At 43.4% G+C, this 23208-nt stretch overlaps 1 protein-coding gene across 1 annotated transcript; it reads left to right on the forward strand.

Annotated features, from left to right (window-relative positions):
* The first annotated feature begins 21968 nt into the window (after positions 1 to 21968).
* Positions 21969 to 22617, forward strand: LOC121562643 (histone H3-like). Its single transcript, XM_045220340.1, has one exon. The coding sequence runs from the start codon at positions 22192 to 22194 to the stop codon at positions 22615 to 22617; it is 426 nt and encodes a 141-aa protein (XP_045076275.1). The 5' UTR covers positions 21969 to 22191.
* The last annotated feature ends 591 nt before the right edge of the window (positions 22618 to 23208 follow it).

The following is a 23208-nucleotide window of genomic DNA, read 5'->3' on the forward strand; positions in this document are numbered from 1 at the left end:
AAACATTGTAGTTGTATGCCTATGTACTGTTTGAGATTTTCTGAACATCATTTGTGAGAAAATACACACATTTACGTGCAACTTAATTCGTGGGAAAAATTGTTTTATTAATGCTAACGCTGTTTTCTATGCTTGATTTCGATTAATACTTTGGGATACTGGTGCACTTTTGGTCAGAAAGGCCCCCTTTTCCGTGTAGGCAACAGTACACGATTTTCTTCATAATGCATTTCATATTTCGTAGAGTCTAAATTACACAATTTTCTTCATTATTCATTTAATACATGTTAAAGAGGTTAATGTAAAAATAATGAAATATGTCGGCTTTCACTTATGGCACTTCCAAGGCCTTTCTATTGTGGTTATGTCAATCATATTATATACTTAGGCTATTGTAACGCGTTCAACCAGTTAGCAAGTCAGAAATGTCCGTTTCCTAGTACCGACTAGCACTTGAATGCTGTATTATGCCAACTTCACATTCTCGTGGAAAATGGGAAGTTGTAACTCCCACATGATTGTGTTCAAGTGGTTTTGAAGTCGGAACAATTCTTAAACCAATAAGATTGGCAACAACATTTTCACTATTTCTCACTTGTAATTCCTACTTGGAGGGTCATTCAAGTGAAACTTCCCAGTCGGAACTAGGTATTTCCGATAACTCTGATAGCACCCTGAACACGACATTAATATGTGTGATCGACAACAGTAGGGTCTGGGTCCCGGCGTGTCCAGTCCCCATACCCATTCCATAGGAGTGAGTGTCAGTAGTCTACTATATGTCCGTGCTATGTGAAGTAAGTATGGTGATTATTATTAAGGTTCTGGTCGTCTGAGATACCAACAAGTAAGGCTATACAACATACAATATCAATAAATATATATTTTCTCCTATTAGTGTATTTGAGTTTGTTCTGTCGTTTCTGGATGATTTAATTGAAATTGCAACCAACTTTCTATGGCTTGTTTTAGATATAGTGATATTTGAGAGATTATTTCATTTCAAATAACTGAAAGTGAGAGGTTGTAATTTGAATAAAGGGGGGAAATGCCATTACTGAACATGTGGTGATTAGAACAAAATATTTTACTCTTGACTTTGGCGAATATTATCGCGCGGCAGTGTCCTAATGCCTGCGCGCAGTGGACTATTGGCATCGTTTCGCCATAGCAGGCTGGCATTAGATTAGAACATAAGATTTCACTCTTGACTTCAGCGACTATTATTGCGCATAAAGGGCCGGCAGTGTACTTTTGCGCGCACATTGTGCTTTTGCCTGAGCGCAGTGTGCAGTTGCATCCGCGCAGTGTACTATCGGCCTCGTTTGCCATAGCAGGCTAGCATTAAATTATAACACAAGATTTCACTCTTGACTATGGCGACTATTATTGCGTGTAAAGGCCAGCAGTGATCTATTGTTTTGGGCGCGCAGTGTATTATTGCGGGCGCACGCAAAGTGTATTGTTTTTTGGCGTACAGTGTGTTTTATGGGCGCGCAGTGTATTGTTTTGGGTGCGCAGTGTACTGTTTTGGGTGCGCGGTCAAAAAAAAGAGAAGCAAAGCATCCCTTCCGATTGCCGACAGAGGAGGCCTCCGTAACGGGCCAATCGGGGTGGTGGGGAGATGGTGTCCAATCAGCAGATGCCACTGCCGGCTTTATACATTTCACATGGGCATTTCGAGGCTATACTCCGACTGTCTAAGAAGGAAGCTAGCGCCATGGCCAGAACCAAGCAAACCGCTCGCAAATCCACCCGGTGCAAAGCCTACAGGATGCAGCTCGCCGCCAAGGCTGCGCGCAAAGTCAACATGTAAGGAAAATCATTGTGTACGAACCTGGGATATTTACGTTAAGGATTATGTTTACCAATCGATGACAGTATTGACTCAATACGGGGTTTGCATTCCGCTATCCGTCGCCGTTTAAATGTCTGACATATAACCGTGCTCGAGAAAACCACAGGTAGCATAATGTATTTCATCAGATTTCGTGCGTTTCTGTGTGAAAAGACACGAATTTATGTGCTACTTAATTCGTGTGAAAAGACAGCAATTTAACACACAACAACCATAAACGGATAGCCTATTTTTCTTTATTTTCTTTATTATGGCTAATTAAACGTTATGAATATACAGAAATGTTGTCTTTATTTAATAATGTTTCAAACATTGTAGTTGTATGCCTATGTACTGTTTGAGATTTTCTGAACATAATTTGTGAGAAAATACACACATTTACGTGGGAAAAATTGTTTTATTACATTTTAGTCATTTAGCAGATGCTCTTATCCAGAGCGACTTACAGGAGCATTTAGGGTTAAGTGCCTTGCTTAAGGGCACATCGACAGATTTTTCACCTAGTCGGCCCGGGGACTAGAACCAGCGACCTTTCGGTTACTGGCACAACGCTCTAACCCACTAACCTACCTGCCACCCTTATTAATGTTAACGCTGTTTTCTATGCTTGATTTCGATTAATACTTTGGGATACTGGTGCACTTTTGGTCAGAAAGGCCCCCTTTTCCGTGTAGGCAACAGTACACGATTTTCTTCATAATGCATTTCATATTTCGTAGAGTCTAAATTACACAATTTTCTTCATTATTCATTTAATACATGTTAAAGAGGTTAATGTAAAAATAATGAAATATGTCGGCTTTCACTTATGGCACTTCCAAGGCCTTTCTATTGTGGTTATGTCAATCATATTATATACTTAGGCTATTGTAACGCGTTCAACCAGTTAGCAAGTCAGAAATGTCCGTTTCCTAGTACCGACTAGCACTTGAATGCTGTATTATGCCAACTTCACATTCTCGTGGAAAATGGGAAGTTGTAACTCCCACATGATTGTGTTCAAGTGGTTTTGAAGTCGGAACAATTCTTAAACCAATAAGATTGGCAACAACATTTTCACTATTTCTCACTTGTAATTTCTACTTGGAGGGTCATTCAAGTGAAACTTCCCAGTCGGAACTAGGTATTTCCGATAACTCTGATAGCACCCTGAACACGACATTAATATGTGTGATCGACAACAGTAGGGTCTGGGTCCCGGCGTGTCCAGTCCCCATACCCATTCCATAGGAGTGAGTGTCAGTAGTCTACTATATGTCCGTGCTATGTGAAGTAAGTATGGTGATTATTATTAAGGTTCTGGTCGTCTGAGATACCAACAAGTAAGGCTATACAACATACAATATCAATAAATATATATTTTCTCCTATTAGTGTATTTGAGTTTGTTCTGTCGTTTCTGGATGATTTAATTGAAATTGCAACCAACTTTCTATGGCTTGTTTTAGATATAGTGATATTTGAGAGATTATTTCATTTCAAATAACTGAAAGTGAGAGGTTGTAATTTGAATAAAGGGGGGAAATGCCATTACTGAACATGTGGTGATTAGAACAAAATATTTTACTCTTGACTTTGGCGAATATTATCGCGCGGCAGTGTCCTAATGCCTGCGCGCAGTGGACTATTGGCCTCGTTTGCCATAGCAGGCTAGCATTAAATTATAACACAAGATTTCACTCTTGACTTCAGCGACTATTATTGCGCATAAAGGGCCGGCAGTGTACTTTTGCGCGCACATTGTGCTTTTGCCTGCGCGCAGTGTGCAGTTGCATCCGCGCAGTTTACTATTGGCCTCGTTTGCCATAGCAGGCTAGCATTAAATTATAACACAAGATTTCACTCTTGACTATGGCGACTATTATTGCGTGTAAAGGCCAGCAGTGATCTATTGTTTTGGGCGCGCAGTGTATTATTGCGGGCGCACGCAAAGTGTATTGTTTTTTGGCGTACAGTGTGTTTTATGGGCGCGCAGTGTATTGTTTTGGGTGCGCAGTGTACTGTTTTGGGTGCGCGGTCAAAAAAAGAGAGAAGCAAAGCATCCCTTCCGATAGCCGACAGAGGAGGCCTCCGTAACGGGCCAATCGGGGTGGTGGGGAGATGGTGTCCAATCAGCAGATGCCACTGCCGGCTTTATACATTTCACATGGGCATTTCGAGGCTATACTCCGACTGTCTAAGAAGGAAGCTAGCGCCATGGCCAGAACCAAGCAAACCGCTCGCAAATCCACCCGTGGCAAAGCCTACAGGATACAGCTCGCCGCCAAGGCTGCGCGCAGGAGAGCCTCCCCGTTACAAGCCCGGCACCGTGTCTCAGAGAGATCCGTCGTTACCAAAGCTCCACTGAGCTGCTCATCCGCAATGTGCCCTTCCAGCGCCTGGGGAGAAAAATCGCCCTGTTCTTCAAGACCGACCTGCGCTTCCAGAGCTCCGCCGTGATGGCCCTGCAGGAGGCCAGCGAGGCTTACCTGGTCGGTCTGTTTGAGGACACCAAACTGTGTGCCATCCACGCAAAGAGGGTGCATATCGTGCCCTAGGACATCGAGCTGGCCCGCCTTATTTGCAGAGAGCGCGCGTAAATTATGAACTGATCTCCAAAATCCCACCTCAATATTTCCATCAAAAAGGCATAATTGATCTATTTATACGTGGTCCTCTGTAGCTCAATTGGTAGAGCATGGCGCTTGTAACGCCAGGGTAGTGGGTTCCATCCCTGGGACCACCCATACGTAAACATGTATGCGCACATGACTGTAAATCGCTTTGGATAAAAGCGTCTGCTAAATGGCATATTATTATTATATACGCGCACGTCTACATTTCCAACCACTTCGCCGGGAAAGAGCGACGCTACCGGCTACGGAAGAGACACCAATGGCCGGGTGAGTCCATTCAAAGCTACGTGGCTAATCTGAGGGATTTGGCTAGCTCTTGTAACTACGGGACACTTCAGGACGAGATCATCAGGGATCAGTTGATAGAGGGGACGTTATGTGAAAAGACATGGGAGAAACTGCTTTTGGAATCGGATAATTTACAACTAGATGGAGCTATTAAAATAGCACTCCAGGTTGAAGCGGCGTTGGAATGCTCTTCAATGCTAACAGACAGCTCTGCAGCATACACTCGGCCCCCAGCCATTCTCACACAGCAGCTTCAGCCCGAGCAGGCGCACTACAACGATCACGCGCTGCGCACGCCCTCCCACGTCGATAGCTGCATGGACACAGACACCGGCATGCCCGTGCAGCAGGCACACAGACAAACCAACAGAAGTAGCTGTGGCAACTGTGGGGCTAGCTCTCACAATTCAAGGGCTTCAAACTGCCCAGCCCGTGGGAAAATATGCAAGAACTGTTCAAAATACAATCACTTTGCGAAAGTGAGTGTGTCGTTCGGCCCCTGCTACTAGCTCGAAGTTGTCGATCATCCAAGTGTCAGACTGGGTCCGAGCCCGACGGCCTCAGCAGTGCAACAAAATGCCCTCATTCTGGTCGGACCCCTTGCAGGTCAGTCGACAACTGGGGCCCGCCATATTTCATGATGAGCAATGGATCACGCTGGCACGCCAGCCGCCTCAGAAAAGTCCCTGCCCCTCGAGGAACACGAAGGCACACAAAACAGACATGCAGGCCAGAGACGCCACCGGATGGACCTCCTCCACCACTACCACCCGAGCCCCAGCCTCTGTGGGCTCCCCCAAGGGCCAGATCCACAAGCGGTGGCGGATGAAGAAAGGCCTATGCGGGCACGAACTCGCCCTGCTTATCTGGGGGACTACTTAACCTCTTTTCATTCTTAGGCTCCGTTAGGTGTCTTAGTCAACCTCCAGGTTAATGGACTGAACTGGCTAGTTTGGAGAGTCCATCCGTTTAAGGGTTAATGTTTATTTCTTACAGGTATCACTCTAGGTTCTTGCCCTATGGACATTTTATATATGGTACCAGTCCCTGGTTTTGGAAAGGGGGGGGAAATGTTATGTATGGTACGACGTGCTGTACGTCGTACTGTACGTTGTTATGGTTTACGATAGTGTGCTGCTTTACGGATGAATGGGTTGTCAGAATGTGTGGCACATGTCATTAAACGACAGAGTGATGTACAATGTGAAACTGTGCAGATGTCCGTTCTTCTACAGCTAGGCTAGATATAACAAATATGACTCAAGTAAAAGTAAAAAGTAGTCATCCAAATAATTACTTGAGTAAGAGTAAAAAAAGTACTTGGTGAAAAAACTACTCAAGTACTGAGTAACTGTTGAGTTACTTGAGTTTATTTTTTAACACAAGGCAACAATCAGACAGACAAAAATACAAAATAATCATCTTTAGGCAAATTATAGTTCATCCAACAATAAAATAAATTAAAATGAATTACAAAATAGCTTAAATTAAAATAATTCCGGTAAATTCAAGTACTTATCAAATAAAATAATAATAATAAAAAAATAAGCACAAGTAACACACATTTCCAAACCTTTATACTTTTTTTTACCAGGCAGAACTAGAATGAGGCAGCCCATAAACTCTCATAAACTGTGTATGTGTGTGTCTCCACAGTGACAGAACAACAGAAGGAAACACAAACATTTCATACCAGGTATGCTGAACAGAAAACTGCACACCAGAAGGAAGCGGTCAACATAAAATAATCAATAGGTGTTGATTAGGCCTACTCAGTACCTTTGTATTGCATGGCAAGCAACAGCCCTTTTTCTGTGTGCCTAGAAATTAATACTCTGATCTGTGATTAGGCCACACTGCACATCTCACTGAGCAGAGGAAAAGAGCAGCAATACACATCAACTGAAAAAGCACCAGTCCATGATAGATGGCCAAATAAAACAATATTGCAGGCCTAGTATCCCAGAACACAAATTAAGCTGAATGCATGTTCTCTAAAAGGCATCAGAGGAGAGTGATGTAGTTGTAGATGGGGCATTATGTTTACTTCCAGCTCCAATATCTAACAAGAAAAGTAAGCAAAAAAAAAGTCACACTTGTCCCCACCCCCCAAGATAAGCAGCATAAAGCATGTATGATGTGTCTTTACAATGGAGTTATACATTAATAGCTCTGTGCTCTCTAGCACAACCATTACACAGTTAAGGGGATTACACGCTTTGCTCAAAAGCAGCTGAGAGAGGAGCAGCTTCCCCCATCTAGACTCCCACAGACAGACAACAGATTTGGCAATATTGTAACCTTTAGGCTGACACTGGCCCTTTGACTGGTTGACTTCAGTCAACAATCCAGGAACTCTTTGGCACAGTAACATGAAAACCCTTTTATATTGAAGGCCCCACTGGGAGTTTGTGTGTGTGTGTCAAAACATGCAGAAACAAACTATTTCACCAAAGAATCGCTCAGTGATGTCACTATTAAGCTTCAACAGTAGCTGGCTCTCAAGGTTCTTGCTGTGAAGCTGTGATCGTTTAGCAGTGAACAGGAGTCCTGCATGACTGAAAAGTCTCTCACGGGCTGCAGATGCAGGAAGACCTGTGTTGACTTTGAGTGACAGCTTCTTGATGCGAGGAAAGGTGTGGAGTAGATCCATACCTGCAGGGGACAGACATGAAAGGTACCTCTCCAGCTCTCCTACTTGTGATTTTCCCAACTCCATGGATGCAAAGAAGTCGTCTTCATCAGAGAGGCCGCTGTTTGCGCTGGTGACATCATCCAAGTCGGTGTTGAGGTGATTTCTGATGTAGTCAAGGCCTGTGGGCTTTAGGGCAAGATAAATCGTTTTTCAAACGAATTAAGTCTGCACATTATTCTTACCCTTCTACTGTATAGGCTGTCAAGCTGCTGATGTTTGACATTAAAAGCTACCTGAGCTTCTAACTATATTGCCACCCTGTGGTTTGTCACTGACACACTATAATCCTAAATTACAGTAATATTATACAGAGTTATATAGGTCAATGTCTACTGGTTCACATTTGAATTGATAAACAATTATATTTACCAGCATTTAAGATGTTCTCCTCTGTGGTCCAGGATGTTCTGAATCTTGGTAGGAGTATTGCTGCTGCAATCAGCTCAGGCTCTTTCATGACGTCTCCAAAACGTTTCTGGATCCCTTGCTGCAGGGCGTGAACAAGAGGTGTACACATTTTGCAAGTTGACTTCAACCTCTTCAGCTTGTCCCGCAACTGGTAAGGTGTTGGCAGCAGGAGGCCCATATGCACAGATGATTCCCCTTGGAGGATATTAAGGACCATGGCAACAGGCTTCATCACAGCAGCATACTCAACCAAAAACCCAATTTCAGCTGGATTGAACCTATAAAAGATGTAACGATAAAAAAATTACTTATAGCTATTTCTGGTACAATGTGTTTATTATGCATTGTACATGTTAAATGCACAAATAAATAAAAATAAAATAAATTAGTTAAATGATTTCATTCAAGTCATCCACAATTGTCACACCACCATGCAAAGAAAACTTAGTTACTTGAGACAAGTGGAATCACCCATTAATCAGCAAGGCTTATTTATTTTTATTATTCTTTTAAAACAAAATATACATTTTGTCAACTTACATCTTTATCTTTAATGCTGTGCAGACATTGCGAATTGCTTGTTCTCCTTGCTCTCGGTGAATGCGCACAATCCTTTCTACAGCGAGGAACAGGGAGCTCCAGCGTGTCTGATTGGGTCGGAGAAACAGCAGCTTGCATTCACGTTCCACTGTTTCATGAGCCATGGTTGACCTGCTGGTTTTATTCCAAAGAGCATGACACTTTGCAAAAGCAGACCGAGACAGCCTCTTGTAGGTTTCGTTTGCAGCTCCTCCTGCAGCAGTGGCATCAACTGTGGATATAAGATTGAGGAGATGGCATGCACACTTTTGGTGCCTTGGAAGTTGGTACTCAAGGCCTGTGTTGTCATCCAGAATAGCAGACACATCTTGACACTCCACCTCTGACTCACTCTGATCTTCTGTTGCATCATCAAGGGTGGAGTCACTCTCCTCTTGTACATTGATGGCTTCCTCCTTTTTCTCCTCACCATATAATCGAAAGGCCTTCAGGAAGTTTGAGCCACTGTCTGTTGTCGCCATGGTCACTTTTTTCCCTGATGTGGTACTCAGAATGTATTTCCTCTAATGCAGCAGCACGGACAACAAACGTGTGCGAGCCTTTGACAGGTCTACAAGCCAATGCAGCGGAGTGCCTCTCCAGTGAGGTGTTGTCTATCCAGTGACAGGTGACACCTAAGTAGCTACGTTGTCTGGCAGACCAGCAGTCTGTTGTGGTAGCAACATAGTTCACAGCACTCAGCTTTTTGATGATTATGCTCTTCTTGTGTTTTGCAGCTTCTTGTATTCTTGTGCATAACGTTTTCCTTGTCATTACTGTTTGAGGTTGCAAGGTTTCTATCAAAGTCTTGAAGGATGGCGTCTCAACCACAGAAAATGGTTGGTTGGCCTCACATACAAAATTTAGCACCAGCTTGTCAAGCGTTGCTTGTGTTACCCGTCCTGGGGCAGCGAAGGCTGTGATTTTTGCATTTTTCACAAGAGTATCACTGGAAGAGGAGGACTTACGCTTTCTGTGGTTCTCTAGTAAGTCTGTGTACTTTGCCAGTTTGTTGGGGAGAACCCTCTGTGGATAAAAAAAAATCTGTAATTTTCATCATACACGTCAACTATGACAGACAAATTGAGAAATTTGTTTCCAGAAAATCACATTGTAGGATTTTTAATGAATTTATTTGCAAATTATGGTGGGAAATAAGTATTTGGTCACCTACAAACAAGCAAGATTTCTGGCTCTCACAGACCTGTAACTTCTTCTTTAAGAGGCTCCCCTGTCCTCCACTCGTTACCTGTATTAATGGCACCTGTTTGAACTTGTTATCAGTAGAAAAGACACCTGTCCACAACCTCAAACAGTCACACTCCAAACTCCACTATGGCCAAGACCAAAGAGCTGTCAAAGGAACCAGAAACAAAATTGTAGACCTGCACCAGGCTGGGAAGACTGAATCTGCAATAGGTAAGCAGCTTGGTTTGAAGAAATCAACTGTGGGAGCAATTATTATGAAATGGAAGACATACAAGACCACTGATAATCTCCCTCGATCTGGGGCTCCACGCAAGATCTCACCCCGTGGGGTCAAACTGATCACAAGAACGGTGAGCAAAAATCCCAGAACCACACGGGGGGACCTAGTGAATGACCTGCAGAGAGCTAGGACCAAAGTAACAAAGCCTACCATCAGTAACACACTACGCCGCCGGGGACTCAAATCCTGCAGTGCCAGACGTGTCCCCCTGCTTAAGCCAGTACATGTCCAGGCCCATCTGAAGTTTTCTAGAGTGCATTTGGATGATCCAGAAGAGGATTGGGAGAATGTCATATGGTCAGATGAAACCAAAATATAACTTTTTGGTAAAAACTCAACTTGTCGTGTTTGGAGGACAAAGAATGCTGAGTTGCATCCAAAGAACACCATACCTACTGTGAAGCATGGGGGTGGAAACATCATGCTTTGGGGCTGTTTTTCTGCAAAGGGACCAGGACGACTGATCCGTGTAAAGGAAAGAATGAATGGGGCCATGTATCGTGAGATTTTGAGTGAAAACCTCCTTCCATCAGCAAGGGCATTGAAGATGAAACGTGGCTGGGTCTTTCAGCATGACAATGATCCCAAACACACCGCCCGGGCAACAAAGGAGTGGCTTCGTAAGAAGCATTTCAAGGTCCTGGAGTGGCCTAGCCATTCTCCAGATCTCAACCCCATGGAAAATCTTTGGAGGGAGTTGAAAGTCCGTGTTGCCCAGCGACAGCCCCAAAACATCACTGCTCTGGAGGAGATCTGCATGGCGGAATGGGCCAAAATACCAGCAACAGTGTGTGAAAACCTTGTGAAGACTTACATAAAATGTTTGACCTGTGTCATTGCCAACAAAGGGTATATAACAAAGTATTGAGTAACTTTTGTTATTGACCAAATACTTTTTTTCCACCATAATTTGCAAATAAATTTATTAAAAACCCTACAATGTGATTTTCTGGATTTTTTTTCTTCTCATTTTCTCTGTCATAGTTGACCTATGATGAAAATTACAGGCCTCTCTCATCTTAAGTGGGAGAACTTGCACAGTTGGTGGCTGACTAAATACTTTTCCCCCCACTGTATGTATATATATATATATATATATATATATATATATATATATATATATATATATATATATACATACAGTGGGGAAAAAAAGTATTTAGTCAGCCACCAATTGTGCAAGTTCTCCCACTTAAAATGATGACAGAGGCCTGTAATTTTCATCATAGGTACATGTCAACTATGACAGACAAAATGAGATTTTTTTTTCTCCAGAAAATCACATTGTAGGATTTTTAATGAATTTATTTGCAAATTATGGTGGAAAATAAGTATTTGGTCAATAACAAAAGTTTCTCAATACTTTGTTATATACCCTTTGTTGGCAATGACACAGGTCAAACGTTTTCTGTAAGTCTTCACAAGGTTTTCACACACTGTTGCTGGTATTTTGGCCCATTCCTCCATGCAGATCTCCTCTAGAGCAGTGATGTTTTGGGGCTGTCGCTGGGCAACACGGACTTTCAACTCCCTCCAAAGATTTTCTATGGGGTTGAGATCTGGAGACTGGCTAGGCCACTCCAGGACCTTGAAATGCTTCTTACGAAGCCACTCTTTCGTTGCCCGGGCGGTGTGTTTGGGATCATTGTCATGCTAAAAGACCCAGCCACGTTTCATCTTCAATGCCCTTGCTGATGGAAGGAGGTTTTCACTCAAAATCTCACGATACATGGCCCCATTCATTCTTTCCTTTACACGGATCAGTCGTCCTGGTCCCTTTGCAGAAAAACAGCCCCAAAGCATGAAGTTTCCACCCCCATGCTTCACAGTAGGTATGGTGTTCTTTGGATACAACTCAGCATTCTTTGTCCTCCAAACACGATGAGTTGAGTTTTTATCAAAAAGTTATATTTTGGTTTCATCTGACCATATGACATTCTCCCAATCCTCTTCTGGATCATCCAAATGCACTCTAGCAAACTTCAGACGGCCCTGGACATGTACTGGCTTAAGCAGGGGGACACGTCTGGCAATGCAGGATTTGAGTCCCTGGCGGAGTAGTGTGTTACTGATGGTAGGCTTTGTTACTTTGGTCCCAGCTCTCTGCAGGTGTGGTTCTGGGATTTTTGCTCACCGTTCTTGTGATCATTTTGACCCCACGGGGTGAGATCTTGCGTGGAGCCCCAGATCGAGGGAGATTATCAGTGGTCTTGTATGTCTTCCATTTCCTAATAATTGCTCCCACAGTTGATTTCTTCAAACCAAGCTGCTTACCTATTGCAGATTCAGTCTTCCCAGCCTGGTGCAGGTCTACAATTTTGTTTCTGGTGTCCTTTGACAGCTCTTTGGTCTTGACCATAGTGGAGTTTGGAGTGTGACTGTTTGAGGTTGTGGACAGGTGTCTTTTATACTGATAACAAGTTCAAACAGGTGCCATTAATACAGGTAACGAGTGGAGGACAGAGGAGCCTCTTAAAGAAGTTGTTACAGGTCTGTGAGAGCCAGAAATCTTGCTTGTTTGTAGGTGACCAAATACTTATTTTCCACCATAATTTGCAAATAAATTCATTACAAATCCTACAATGTGATTTTCTGGATTTTATTTTCTCAATTTGTCTGTCATAGTTGACGTGTACCTATGATGAAAATGACAGGCCTCTCATCTTTTTAAGTGGGAGAACAAGCACAATTGGTGGCTGACTAAATACTTTTTTTCCAAACTGTATATATATATATATATATATATATATATATACACACACACACACACACAGTATCTCACAAAAGTGAGTACACCCCTCACATTTTTGGAAATATTTGAGTATATCTTTTCATGTGACATCACTGAAGAAATGACACTTTGCTACAATGTAAAGTAGTGAGTGTACAGCTTGTATAACAGTGTAAATTTGCTGTCCCCTCAAAATAACACAACACACAGCCATTAATGTCTAAATCGCTGGCAACAAAAGTGAGTACACCCCTAAGTGAAAATGTCCAAATTGGGCCCAAAGTGTCAATATTTTGTGTGGCCACCATCATTTTCCAGCACTGCCTTAACCCTCTTGGGCATGGAGTTCACCAGAGCTTCACAGGTTGCCACTGGAGTCCTCTTCCACTCCGCCATGACGACATCACGGAGCTGGTGGATGTTAGAGACCTTGCACTCCTTCACCTTCCGTTTGAGGATGCCCCACAGATACTCAATAGGGTTTAGGTCTGGAGACATGCTTGGCCAGTCCATCACCTTTACCCTCAGCTTCTTTAGCAAGGCAGTGGTCGTCTTTGAGGTGTGTTTGGGGTCGTTATCATGTTGGAATACTGCCCTGCGGCTCAGTCTCCGAAGGAAGGGGATCATGCTCTGCTTCAGTATGTCACAGTACATGTTGGCATTAATGGTTCCCTCAATGAACTGTAGCTCCCCAGTACTCATGCAGCCCCAGACATTTACATTTTACATTTTAGTCATTTAGCAGACGCTCTTATCCAGAGCGACTTACAGGAGCAATTAGGGTTAAGTGCCTTGCTCAAGGGCACATTTACGTCATTTAGCAGACGCTCTTGTCCAGAGCGACTCACAAATTGATGCATTCACCCTATAGCCAGTGGGATAACCACTTTACAATTTTTTGGGGGGGACCATGACCAGACCATGACACTCCCACCACCATGTTTGACTGTAGGCAAGACACTTGTCTTTGTACTCCTCACCTGGTTGCCGCCACACACGCTTGACACCATCTGAACCAAATAAGTTTATCTTGGTCTCATCAGACCAAAGGACATGGTTCCAGTAATCCTTGTCCTTAGTCTGCTTGTCTTCAGCAAACTGTTTGCGGTCTTTCTTGTGCATCATCTTTAGAAGAGGCTTCCTTCTGGGACGACAGCCATGCAGACCAATTTGGTGCAGTGTATGGTCTGAGCACTGACAGGCTGACCCCCCACCCCTTCAACCGCTGCAGCAATGCTGGCAGCACTCATACGTCTATTTCCCAAAGACAACCTCTGGATATGACGCTGAGCACGTTCACTCAACTTCTTTGGTTGACCATGGCGAGGCCTGTTCTGAGTGGAACCTGTCCTGTTAAACCGCTGTATGGTCTTGGCCACCGTGCTGCAGCTCAGTTTCAGGGTCTTGGCAATCTTCTTATAGCCCAGGCCATCTTTATGTAGAGCAACAATTCTTTTTTTCAGATCCTCAGATTTTTTTGCCATGAGGTGCCATGTTGAACTTCCAGTGACCAGTATGAGGGAGTGTGAGAGCGATGACACCAAATTTTAACACACCTGCTCCCCATTCACAACTGAGACCTTGTAACACTAACGAGTGAACATTTTCACTTAGGGGTGTACACACTTTTGTTGCCAGCGGTTTAGACATTAATGGCTGTGTGTTGAGTTATTTTGAGGGGACAGCAAATATACACTGTTATACAAGCTGTACATTCACTACTCTACAATGTAGCAAAGTGTCATTTCTTCAGTGTTGTCACATGAAAAGATATACTCAAATATTTACAAAAATGTGAGGGGTGTACTCACTTTTGTGAGATACTATATATATGTGTATATGTTTGGGAGGGAACAGCTATGTGTTTGATATTTTATAAGAAGTGATATGTGTCCCTAAAATAACTGGGGTGCTTAGTGGAGAGGGGGTTGATATAATTAAGATGTTGTAGGACTCACTGTTGCAGTCAGAAACCATTTCTCTTCCGGGGGGAACCTCAACGGGAACTATCCAGGTGTCTGGTTCTTTGTGTATACACCCACTCAATTGGTTGGCACTTAAAATAGCCTTTGGGGGTTGAGTAGTCAAGTTGATGCCGCAGTAGCGAATTTACTTGGCTTTGACGGCATTCTCTGTCTTCTTGGGGAGTAGCACCGCCCAGATGTTGGGTCCTCGTCGTTACGGAAGGCCAGCTGCAGGTGACAGGGGATGATGTGAGTCTTCTTGTTTGCACAGGCAGTGTCTCCGGCCAACTCCAGGGTCTCAGCAGTCAGGTATTCAAGCACGGCGGCCAGGTAGACTGGTGCGACAGCGCCCACACGCTCAGCGTAGTTGCCTTTGCGCATCAGCCTCTTCACTACATTCTGATTTTAAAAAATAAGGGCATCTTGTAATCCAGCTTGATTTAAATGTTCATGTAACATTTGTTCCCAACATTGAAAGATTGTTTGTGTTTGTGTTTTTTTTTTTACAGGAAGATGAAGGGGGTGATGTCCTGCAGGACCTAGCACAACATGTAAGGAAAATCGTTGTGTACTAACCTGGGATATTTATGTTAAGGATTATGTTTACCAATAGATGTCAGTATTGACTCAATACGGGGTTTACTTTCCGCTATCCCTAGCCGTTTAAATGTCTGACATATAACCGTGCTCGAGAAAGCCACAGGTAGCATAATGTATTTCAGCAGATTTCGTGCGTTTCTGTGTGAAAAGACACGAATTTATGTGCTACTTAATTCGTGCGAAAAGACACCAATTTAACCAGTAGGCTACACACAACAACCATAAACGGATAGCCTATTTTTCTTTATTATAGTTGTGAATATACAGAAATGTTGTCTTTATTTAATAATGTTTCAAACATTGTAGTTGTATGCCTATGTACTGTTTGAGATTTTCTGAACATAATTTGTGAGAAAATGCACACATTTACGTGCAACTTAATTCGTGGGAAAAATTGTTTTATTACATTTCTGTCATTTAGCTGACGCTCTTATCCAGAGCATTTAGGGTTAAGTGCCTTGCTTAAGGGCACATCGACAGATTTTTCACCTAGTCGGCCCGGGGATTAGAACCAGCGACCTTTCGGTTACTGGCACAACGCTCTTACCCACTAAGATACCTGCCACCCGTATTAATGTTAACGCTGTTTTCTATGCTTGATTTCGATTAATACTTTAATACTTTTGGATACTGGTGCACTTTTGGTCAGAAAGGCCCCTTTTTCGTGTAGGCAACAGTACACGATTTTCTTCATAATGCATTTCATATTTCGTAGAGCCTAAATTACACAATTTTCTTCATAATTAATTTAATACATGTTAAAGAGGTTAATGTAAAATAATGAAATGTCGGCTTTCACTTATGGCACTTCCAAGGCCTTTCTATTATGGTTATGTCAATCATATTATATACTTGTTGTAACACGTTCAACCAGTTAGCAAGTCAGAAATGTCCGTTTCCAAGTACCGACTAGCACTTGAATGCTGTATTATGCCAACTTCACATTCTCGTGGAAAATGGGAAGTTGTAACTCCCACATGATTGTGTTCAAGGGGTTTTGAAGTCGGAACAATTCTTAAACCAATAAGATTGGCAACAACATTTTCACTATTTCTCACTTGTAATTCCTACTTGTAGGGTCATTCAAGTGAAACTTCCCAGTCGGAACTAGGTATTTCTCCATAACTCTGATAGCACCCTGAACACGACATTAATATGTGTGATCGACAAGAGTAGGGTCTGGGTCCCGGCGTGTCCAGTCCCCATACCCATTCCATGGGAGTGAGTGTCAGTAGTCTACTATATGTCCGTGCTATGTGAAGTAAGTATGGTGATTATTATTAAGGTTCTGGTCGTCTGAGATACCAACAAGTAAGGCTATACAACATACAATATCAATAAATATATATTTTCTCCTATTAGTGTATTTTAGTTTGTTCTGTCGTTTCTGGATGATTTAATTGAAATTGCAACCAACTTTCTATGGCTTGTTTTAGATATAGTGATATTTGAGAGATTATTTCATTTCAAATAACTGAAAGTGAGAGGTTGTAATTTGAATAAAGGTGGGAAATGCCATTATTGAACATGTGGTGATTAGAACAAAAGATTTCACTCTTGACTTTGGCGAATATTATCGCGCGGCAGTGTCCTAATGCCTGCGCGCAGTGGACTATTTGCATCGTTTGCCATAGCAGGCTGGCATTAGATTAGAACATAAGATTTCACTCTTGACTTCAGCGACTATTATTGCGCATAAAGGGCCGGCAGTGTACTCTTGCGCGCACATTGTGCTTTTGCCTGCGCGCAGTGTGCAGTTGTATCCGCGCAGTGGACTATTGGCCTCGTTTGCCATAGCAGGCTAGCATTAAATTATAACACAAGATTGCACTCTTGACTTTGGCGACTATTATTGTGTGTGTTCTATTGTTTTGGGCGCGCAGTATATTATTGCGGGCGCACGCAAATTGTATTGTTTTTTGGGGTACAGTGTGTTTTTTGGGCGCGCAGTGTATTGTTTTGGGCGCGCAGTGTACTGTTTTGGGTGCGCGGTCAAAAAAAAAAAGAAGCAAAGCATCCCTTCCGATAGCCGACAGAGGAGGCCTCCGCAACGGGACAATCGGGGTGGTGGGGAGATGGTGTCCAATCAGCAGATGCCACTGCCGGCTTTATACATTTCACATGGGCATTTCGAGGCTATACTCCGACTGTCTAAGAAGGAAGCTAGCGCCATGGCCAGAACCAAGCAAACCGCTTGCAAATCCACCCGTGGCAAAGCCTACAGGATGCAGCTCGCCGCCAAGGCTGCGCGCAGGAGAGCCTCCGCGTTACATGCCCGGCACCGTGTTTCAGAGAGATCCGTCGTTACCAAAGCTCCACTGAGCTGCTCCTCCGCAATGTGCCCTTCCAGCGCCTGGGGAGAAAAAATCGCCCTGTTCTTCAAGACCGACCTGCGCTTCCAGAGCTCCGCCGTGATGGCCCTGCAGGAGGCCAGCGAGGCTTACCTGGTCGGTCTGTTCGAGGACACCAAACTGTGTGCCATCCACGCAAAGAGGGTGCATATCGTGCCCTAGGACATCCAGCTGGCCCGCCTTATTTGCAGAGAGCGCGCGTAAATTATGACCTGATCTCCAAAATCCCACCTCAATATTTCCATCAAAAAGGCACAATTGATCTATTTATACGTGGTCCTCTGTAGCTCAATTGGTAGAGCATGGCGCTTGTAACGCCAGGGTAGTGGGTTCCATCCCTGGGACCACCCATACGTAAACATGTATGCGCACATGACTGTAAGTCGCTTTGGATAAAAGCGTCTGCTAAATGGCATATTATTATTATATATGCGCACATCTACATTTCTCACCATGTATGTTGACAATACTTGTCTAAAAGCTACGTATTGCACGTTTCACTTGCCTGAGGCGTTGAAATAAAAGGCATCAATCCAAATGGATTATCTACAATAGTCAAAGTCGCATGGCCAAATCAGGAAGGCTCCGCGCATGCGTTGCTGTATTCAGCACGGTTGAATGCATTCAGAGTCAGAGGTTGAGGATGTGTCTCTCTGGCTGGAGGTGGGTAGAGTAGCCAAAAATTGTACTCAAGTAAAAATACTGTTACTTCAGAATAATATGACTCAAGTAAAAGTAAAAAGTAGTCATCCAAATAATTACTTGAGTAAGAGTAAAAAAGTACTTGGTGAAAAAACTACTCAAGTACTGAGTAACTGTTGAGTTACTTGAGTTTATTTTTTAACACAAGACAACAATCAGACAGACAAAAATACAAAATAATCATCTTTAGGCAAATTATAGTTCATCCAATTAATTAAATAAATGAAAATGAATTACAAAATAGCTTAAATTAAAATAATTCAGGTAAATTCAAGTACTTATCAAATAAAATAATAATAATAAATAACTAAGCACAAGTAACACACATTTCCAAACGTTTATACTTTTTTTTTTTTACCAGGCAGAACTAGAATGAGGCAGCCCATAAACTGTGTTTGTGTGTGTCTCCACGGTGACAGAACAACACTTTACATTTTACAGCAGACGCTCTTATCCAGAGCGACTTACAGTTAGTGCATACATTATTCTTTTTTTTTCATACTGGCCCCCCGTGGGAATTGAACCCACAACCCTGGCGTTGCAAACGCCATGCTCTACCAACTGAGCTACCTCCCTGCCGGCCATTCCCTCTCATACCGCTGTAGCTCCTGAGTGGCGCAGTGGTCTAAGTCACTGTTTTGCAGTGCTAACTGTGCCACTAGAGATCCTGGTTCGAATCCAGGCTCTTTTGCTGCCGGCCGCGACCTGGAGACTCATGAGCGGCGCACAATTGGCCCAGGGGAGGGGAGGGGAGGGGAGGGAATGGCCGGCAGGGATGTAGCTCAGTTGATAGAGAATGGCGTTTGCAACGCCAGGGTTGTGGGTTTGATTCCCACGGGGGGCCAGTATAAAAAATATATATGTATTCACTAACTGTAAGTCAACGTGTAAGGAAAATCGTTGTGTACTAACCTGGGAAATTTACGTTAAGGATTATGTTTACCAATAGATGACAGTATTGACTCAATACGGGGTTTGCTTTCCGTTATCCGTAGCTGCGCAAATGTCTGACATATAACCGTTCTCGAGAAAGCCACAGGTAGCGTAATGTATTTCAGCAGAATTTGTGCGTTTCTGTGTGAAAAGACACGAATTTATGTGCTACTTAATTCGTGCGAAAGACACCAATTTAACCAGTAGGCTACACACAACAACCATAAACGGATAGCCTATTTTTCTTTATTATAGTTGTGAATATACAGAAATGTTGTCTTTATTTAATAATGTTTCAAACATTGTAGTTGTATGCCTATGTACTATTTGAGATTTTCTGAACATAATTTGTGAGAAAATACACACATTTACGTGCAACTTAATTCGTGGGAAAAATTGTTTTATTACATTTACGTCATTTAGCAGACGCTCTTATCCAGAGCGACTTACAGGAGCATTTAGGGTTAAGTGCCTTGCTTAAGGGCACATCGACAGATTTTTCACCTAGTCGGCCCAGGGATTAGAACCAGCGACCTTTCGGTTACTGGCACAACGCTCTTACCCACTAAGCTACCTGCCACCCTTATTAATGTTAACGCTGTTTTCTATTCTTGATTTCGATTAATACTTTAATACTTTGGGATACTGGTGCACTTTTGGTCAGAAAGGCCCCTTTTTCGTGTAGGCAACAGTTCACGATTTTCTTCATAATGCATTTCATATTTCGTAGAGCCTAAATTACACAATTTTCTTCATAATTCATTTAAAACATGTTAAATGTAAAATAATGAAATGTCGGCTTTCACTTATGGCACTTCCAAGGCCTTTCTATTATGGTTATGTCAATCATATTATATACTTGTTGTAACATGTTCAACCAGTTAGCAAGTCAGAAATGTCCGTTTCCAAGTACCGACTAGCACTTGAATGCTGTATTATGCCAACTTCACATTCTCGTGGAAAATGGGAAGTTGTAACTCCGACATGATTGTGTTAAAGTGGTTTTGAAGTCGGAACAATTCTTAAACCAATAAGATTGGCAACAACATTTTCACAATTTCTCACTTGTAATTCGAACTTGGAGGGTCATTCAAGTGAAACTTCCCAGTCGGAACTAGGTATTTCCGATAACTCTGATAGCACCCTGAACGCGACATTAATATGTGTGATCGACAACAGTAGGGTCTGGGTCCTGGCGTGTCCAGTCCCCATACCCATTCCATAGGAGTGAGTGTCAGTAGTCTACTATATGTCCGTGCTATGTGAAGTAAGTATGGTGATTATTATTAAGGTTCTGGTCGTCTGAGATATCAACAAGTAAGGGTATACAATATCAATAAATATATATTTTTTTCTATTAGTTTTTTTCCACAAATAGACAGGTATTTTTACCTTTCCTTGGTAGCAAGATCTTATATTTTTTTGCTAACTTTCTATTAACATTTAATAGAGTGAGATCATTTGATTTATTTTGGGATATGTATCCACATCACCATCAGACCATTTTTTTGGTAAACTACAAGTTGTATTGTCAGTGATCCAATTTACAGTTTAGTCATTTAGCAGACGCTCTTATCCAGAGTGCATACATTTTTCATTCTGGCCCCCGTGGGAATCGAACCCACAACCTTTGCGTTGCAAGCGCCATGCTCTACCAACTGAGCTACAGGAGGGTCAATACCTTATATAGTACATTTATCATAATGTGGTTGTATTCCAGAGAGGTTAGAAAATGTATCTAGATCCTCTGAGTACAATGACACGTTTGTTTTTAAACCTTGGATTTCTAATCCCTTGATATAATTGTTGGATCTGATTTGAATAGCTAACATTTCGATGGCCATAATAAATAGATATACCGATAGTGGACAACTTTGTACATTTCAGCACCACGGAGCTCCTCTATTACCCGTCTCGTGAGTGGAGATGAAGCAGAAGCGCTGTCCATTCAACTGTGCTGAATAAAGCAACGCATGCACCGAGTCTTCCTTTGTCCTTCCTGATTTGGCCAATTATTTGGCTGGAGTATTTCGGCCTGCCGAGCGTCTTTGACTATTGTAGATAATCCCTTTGGATTTATGCGTTTTATTTCAACGCCTCAGGCAAGTAAAACGTGCAATACCTAGCTTTTAGACGGGTTAGTTAACAACATACATGGTGAGAAATGTAGAGGTGCGCGTATAAATGGAGCAATTGTGCCTTTTTGATGGAAATATGGAGGTGGGATTTTGGAGATCAGATCATCATTTAAGCGCGCTCTCCGCGAATACAGTGGGCCATCAGGATGTCCTAGGGCAAGATGGACACACTCTTTGCGTGGATGGCACACAGTTTGGTGTCCTCGAACAGACCGACCAGGTAAGCCTCGCTAGCCTCCTGCAGGGCTATCACGGCGGAGCTCTAGAAGCGCAGGTCGATCTTGAAGAACTGGGCCATTTTTCTCCCCAGGCGCTGGCAGGGCTCGTAACGGGGAGGCGCTCCTGCGCGCAGACTTGGCGGCCAGCTGCTTCCTGTAGGCTTTGCCACGGGTGGATTTGCGAGCGGTTTGCTTGGTTCTGGCCATGGCGCTTGCTTCCTTCTTAGACAGTCGGAGTATAGCCTCGAAATGCCCATGTGAAATGTATAAAGCCGGCAGTGGCATCTGCTGATTGGACACCATCTCCCCACTACCCCGATTGGCCCGTTGCGGAGGACTCCTCTGTCGGTTACTGGAAAGGATGCTTTGCTTCTTTTTTTTAGGACCGCGCGCCCATCACAATATACTGCGCGCCAAAAACAATAGTACACTAAGCGCGTGCGTACAATAGCACACTGCTGGCCCTTTGCGCGCAATAATAGTCGTCAAAGTCAAGAGTGAAATCTTGTTATATTTTAATGCTAGCCTGTTATCGCAAACGAGGCCAATAGTACACTGCCTGCACACAACTACACACTGCGCGCTGGCAAAAGCACACTGACAGTCGGGAGTATAGCCTCGAAATGCAGAGACGCGCCATGGCCAGAGCCAAGCAAACCGCTCGCAAATCCACCGGTGGCAAAGCCCCCAGGAAGCAGCTCGCCACTAAGGCTGCTCGCAAGAGCGCCCCGGCCACCGGCGGTGTGAAGAAGCCTCACCGTTACAGGCCCGGCACCGTGGCTCTGAGAGAGATCCGTCGTTACCAGAAGTCCACTGAACTGTTCATCCGCAAGCTGCCCTTACAGCGCCTGGTGAGAGAAATCGCCCAGGACTTCAAGACCGACCTGCGCTTCCAGAGCTCCGCCGTGATGGCCCTGCAGGAGGCTAGCGAGGCTTACCTGGTCGGCCTGTTCGAGGACACCAACCTGTGCGCCATCCACGCCAAGCGGGTGACCATCATGCCCAAGGACATCCATCTGGCCCGCCGAATTCGCGGAGAGCGCGCATAAATGAGGATGACCTGATCTCCAAAATTCCCCAAATGCTCTTTTAAGAGCCACCTCCATATTTCCATCCAAAAGGCACAATTGTTCCATGTACACACGCACCTCTACATTACCCACCATGTATGTTGTTCACTAACACGTCTAAAAGCTACGTATTGCACCTTTTAGTTGCCTGAAGTCTAGCTTCAATGTTTGTGTGTGTGTGTGTGTATATACTCTGGCATCATCCACTTCCTTTGAACTATAGTAGCACAGTAAAATGCTTTACAAAGGAGGAGGAAAAGAAACGAGTGATAATATAGGCCGAATAGTAACAAGAATTGTGTTCAGATGAATGATTGACACTATTAGCTGTGTGTAATAGCCTTGCATGCAGTCAAGACAAAACATTGCATGCCAACTGACTTTAAAAGTCCCATGTTGCAGTGCTGCTGAGAGACTCATGCAGAGGCCAAAACTTTACAGTGGAGCACGGAGGACATCTTGTGGTTCAACTCGGGTACTGCCCATATGTGTCCTTTTAGTATTAGCTCTTTAGCCCAGCGTTTCCCAAACGCGGTCCTGGGGTCCCCAAGGGGGTGCGTTTTGCCCTAG

Source organism: Coregonus clupeaformis, unplaced genomic scaffold, assembly GCF_020615455.1.
Source record: "Coregonus clupeaformis isolate EN_2021a unplaced genomic scaffold, ASM2061545v1 scaf3597, whole genome shotgun sequence".
In the NCBI taxonomy this organism is placed as follows: Eukaryota; Metazoa; Chordata; class Actinopteri; order Salmoniformes; family Salmonidae; genus Coregonus; species Coregonus clupeaformis.

Excerpts from the sequence above, each read along its gene's own strand:
- LOC121562643 (XM_045220340.1), top strand. The coding sequence starts at position 22,192 with ATGCAGAGACGCGCCATGGCCAGAGCCAAGCAAACCGCTCGCAAATCC.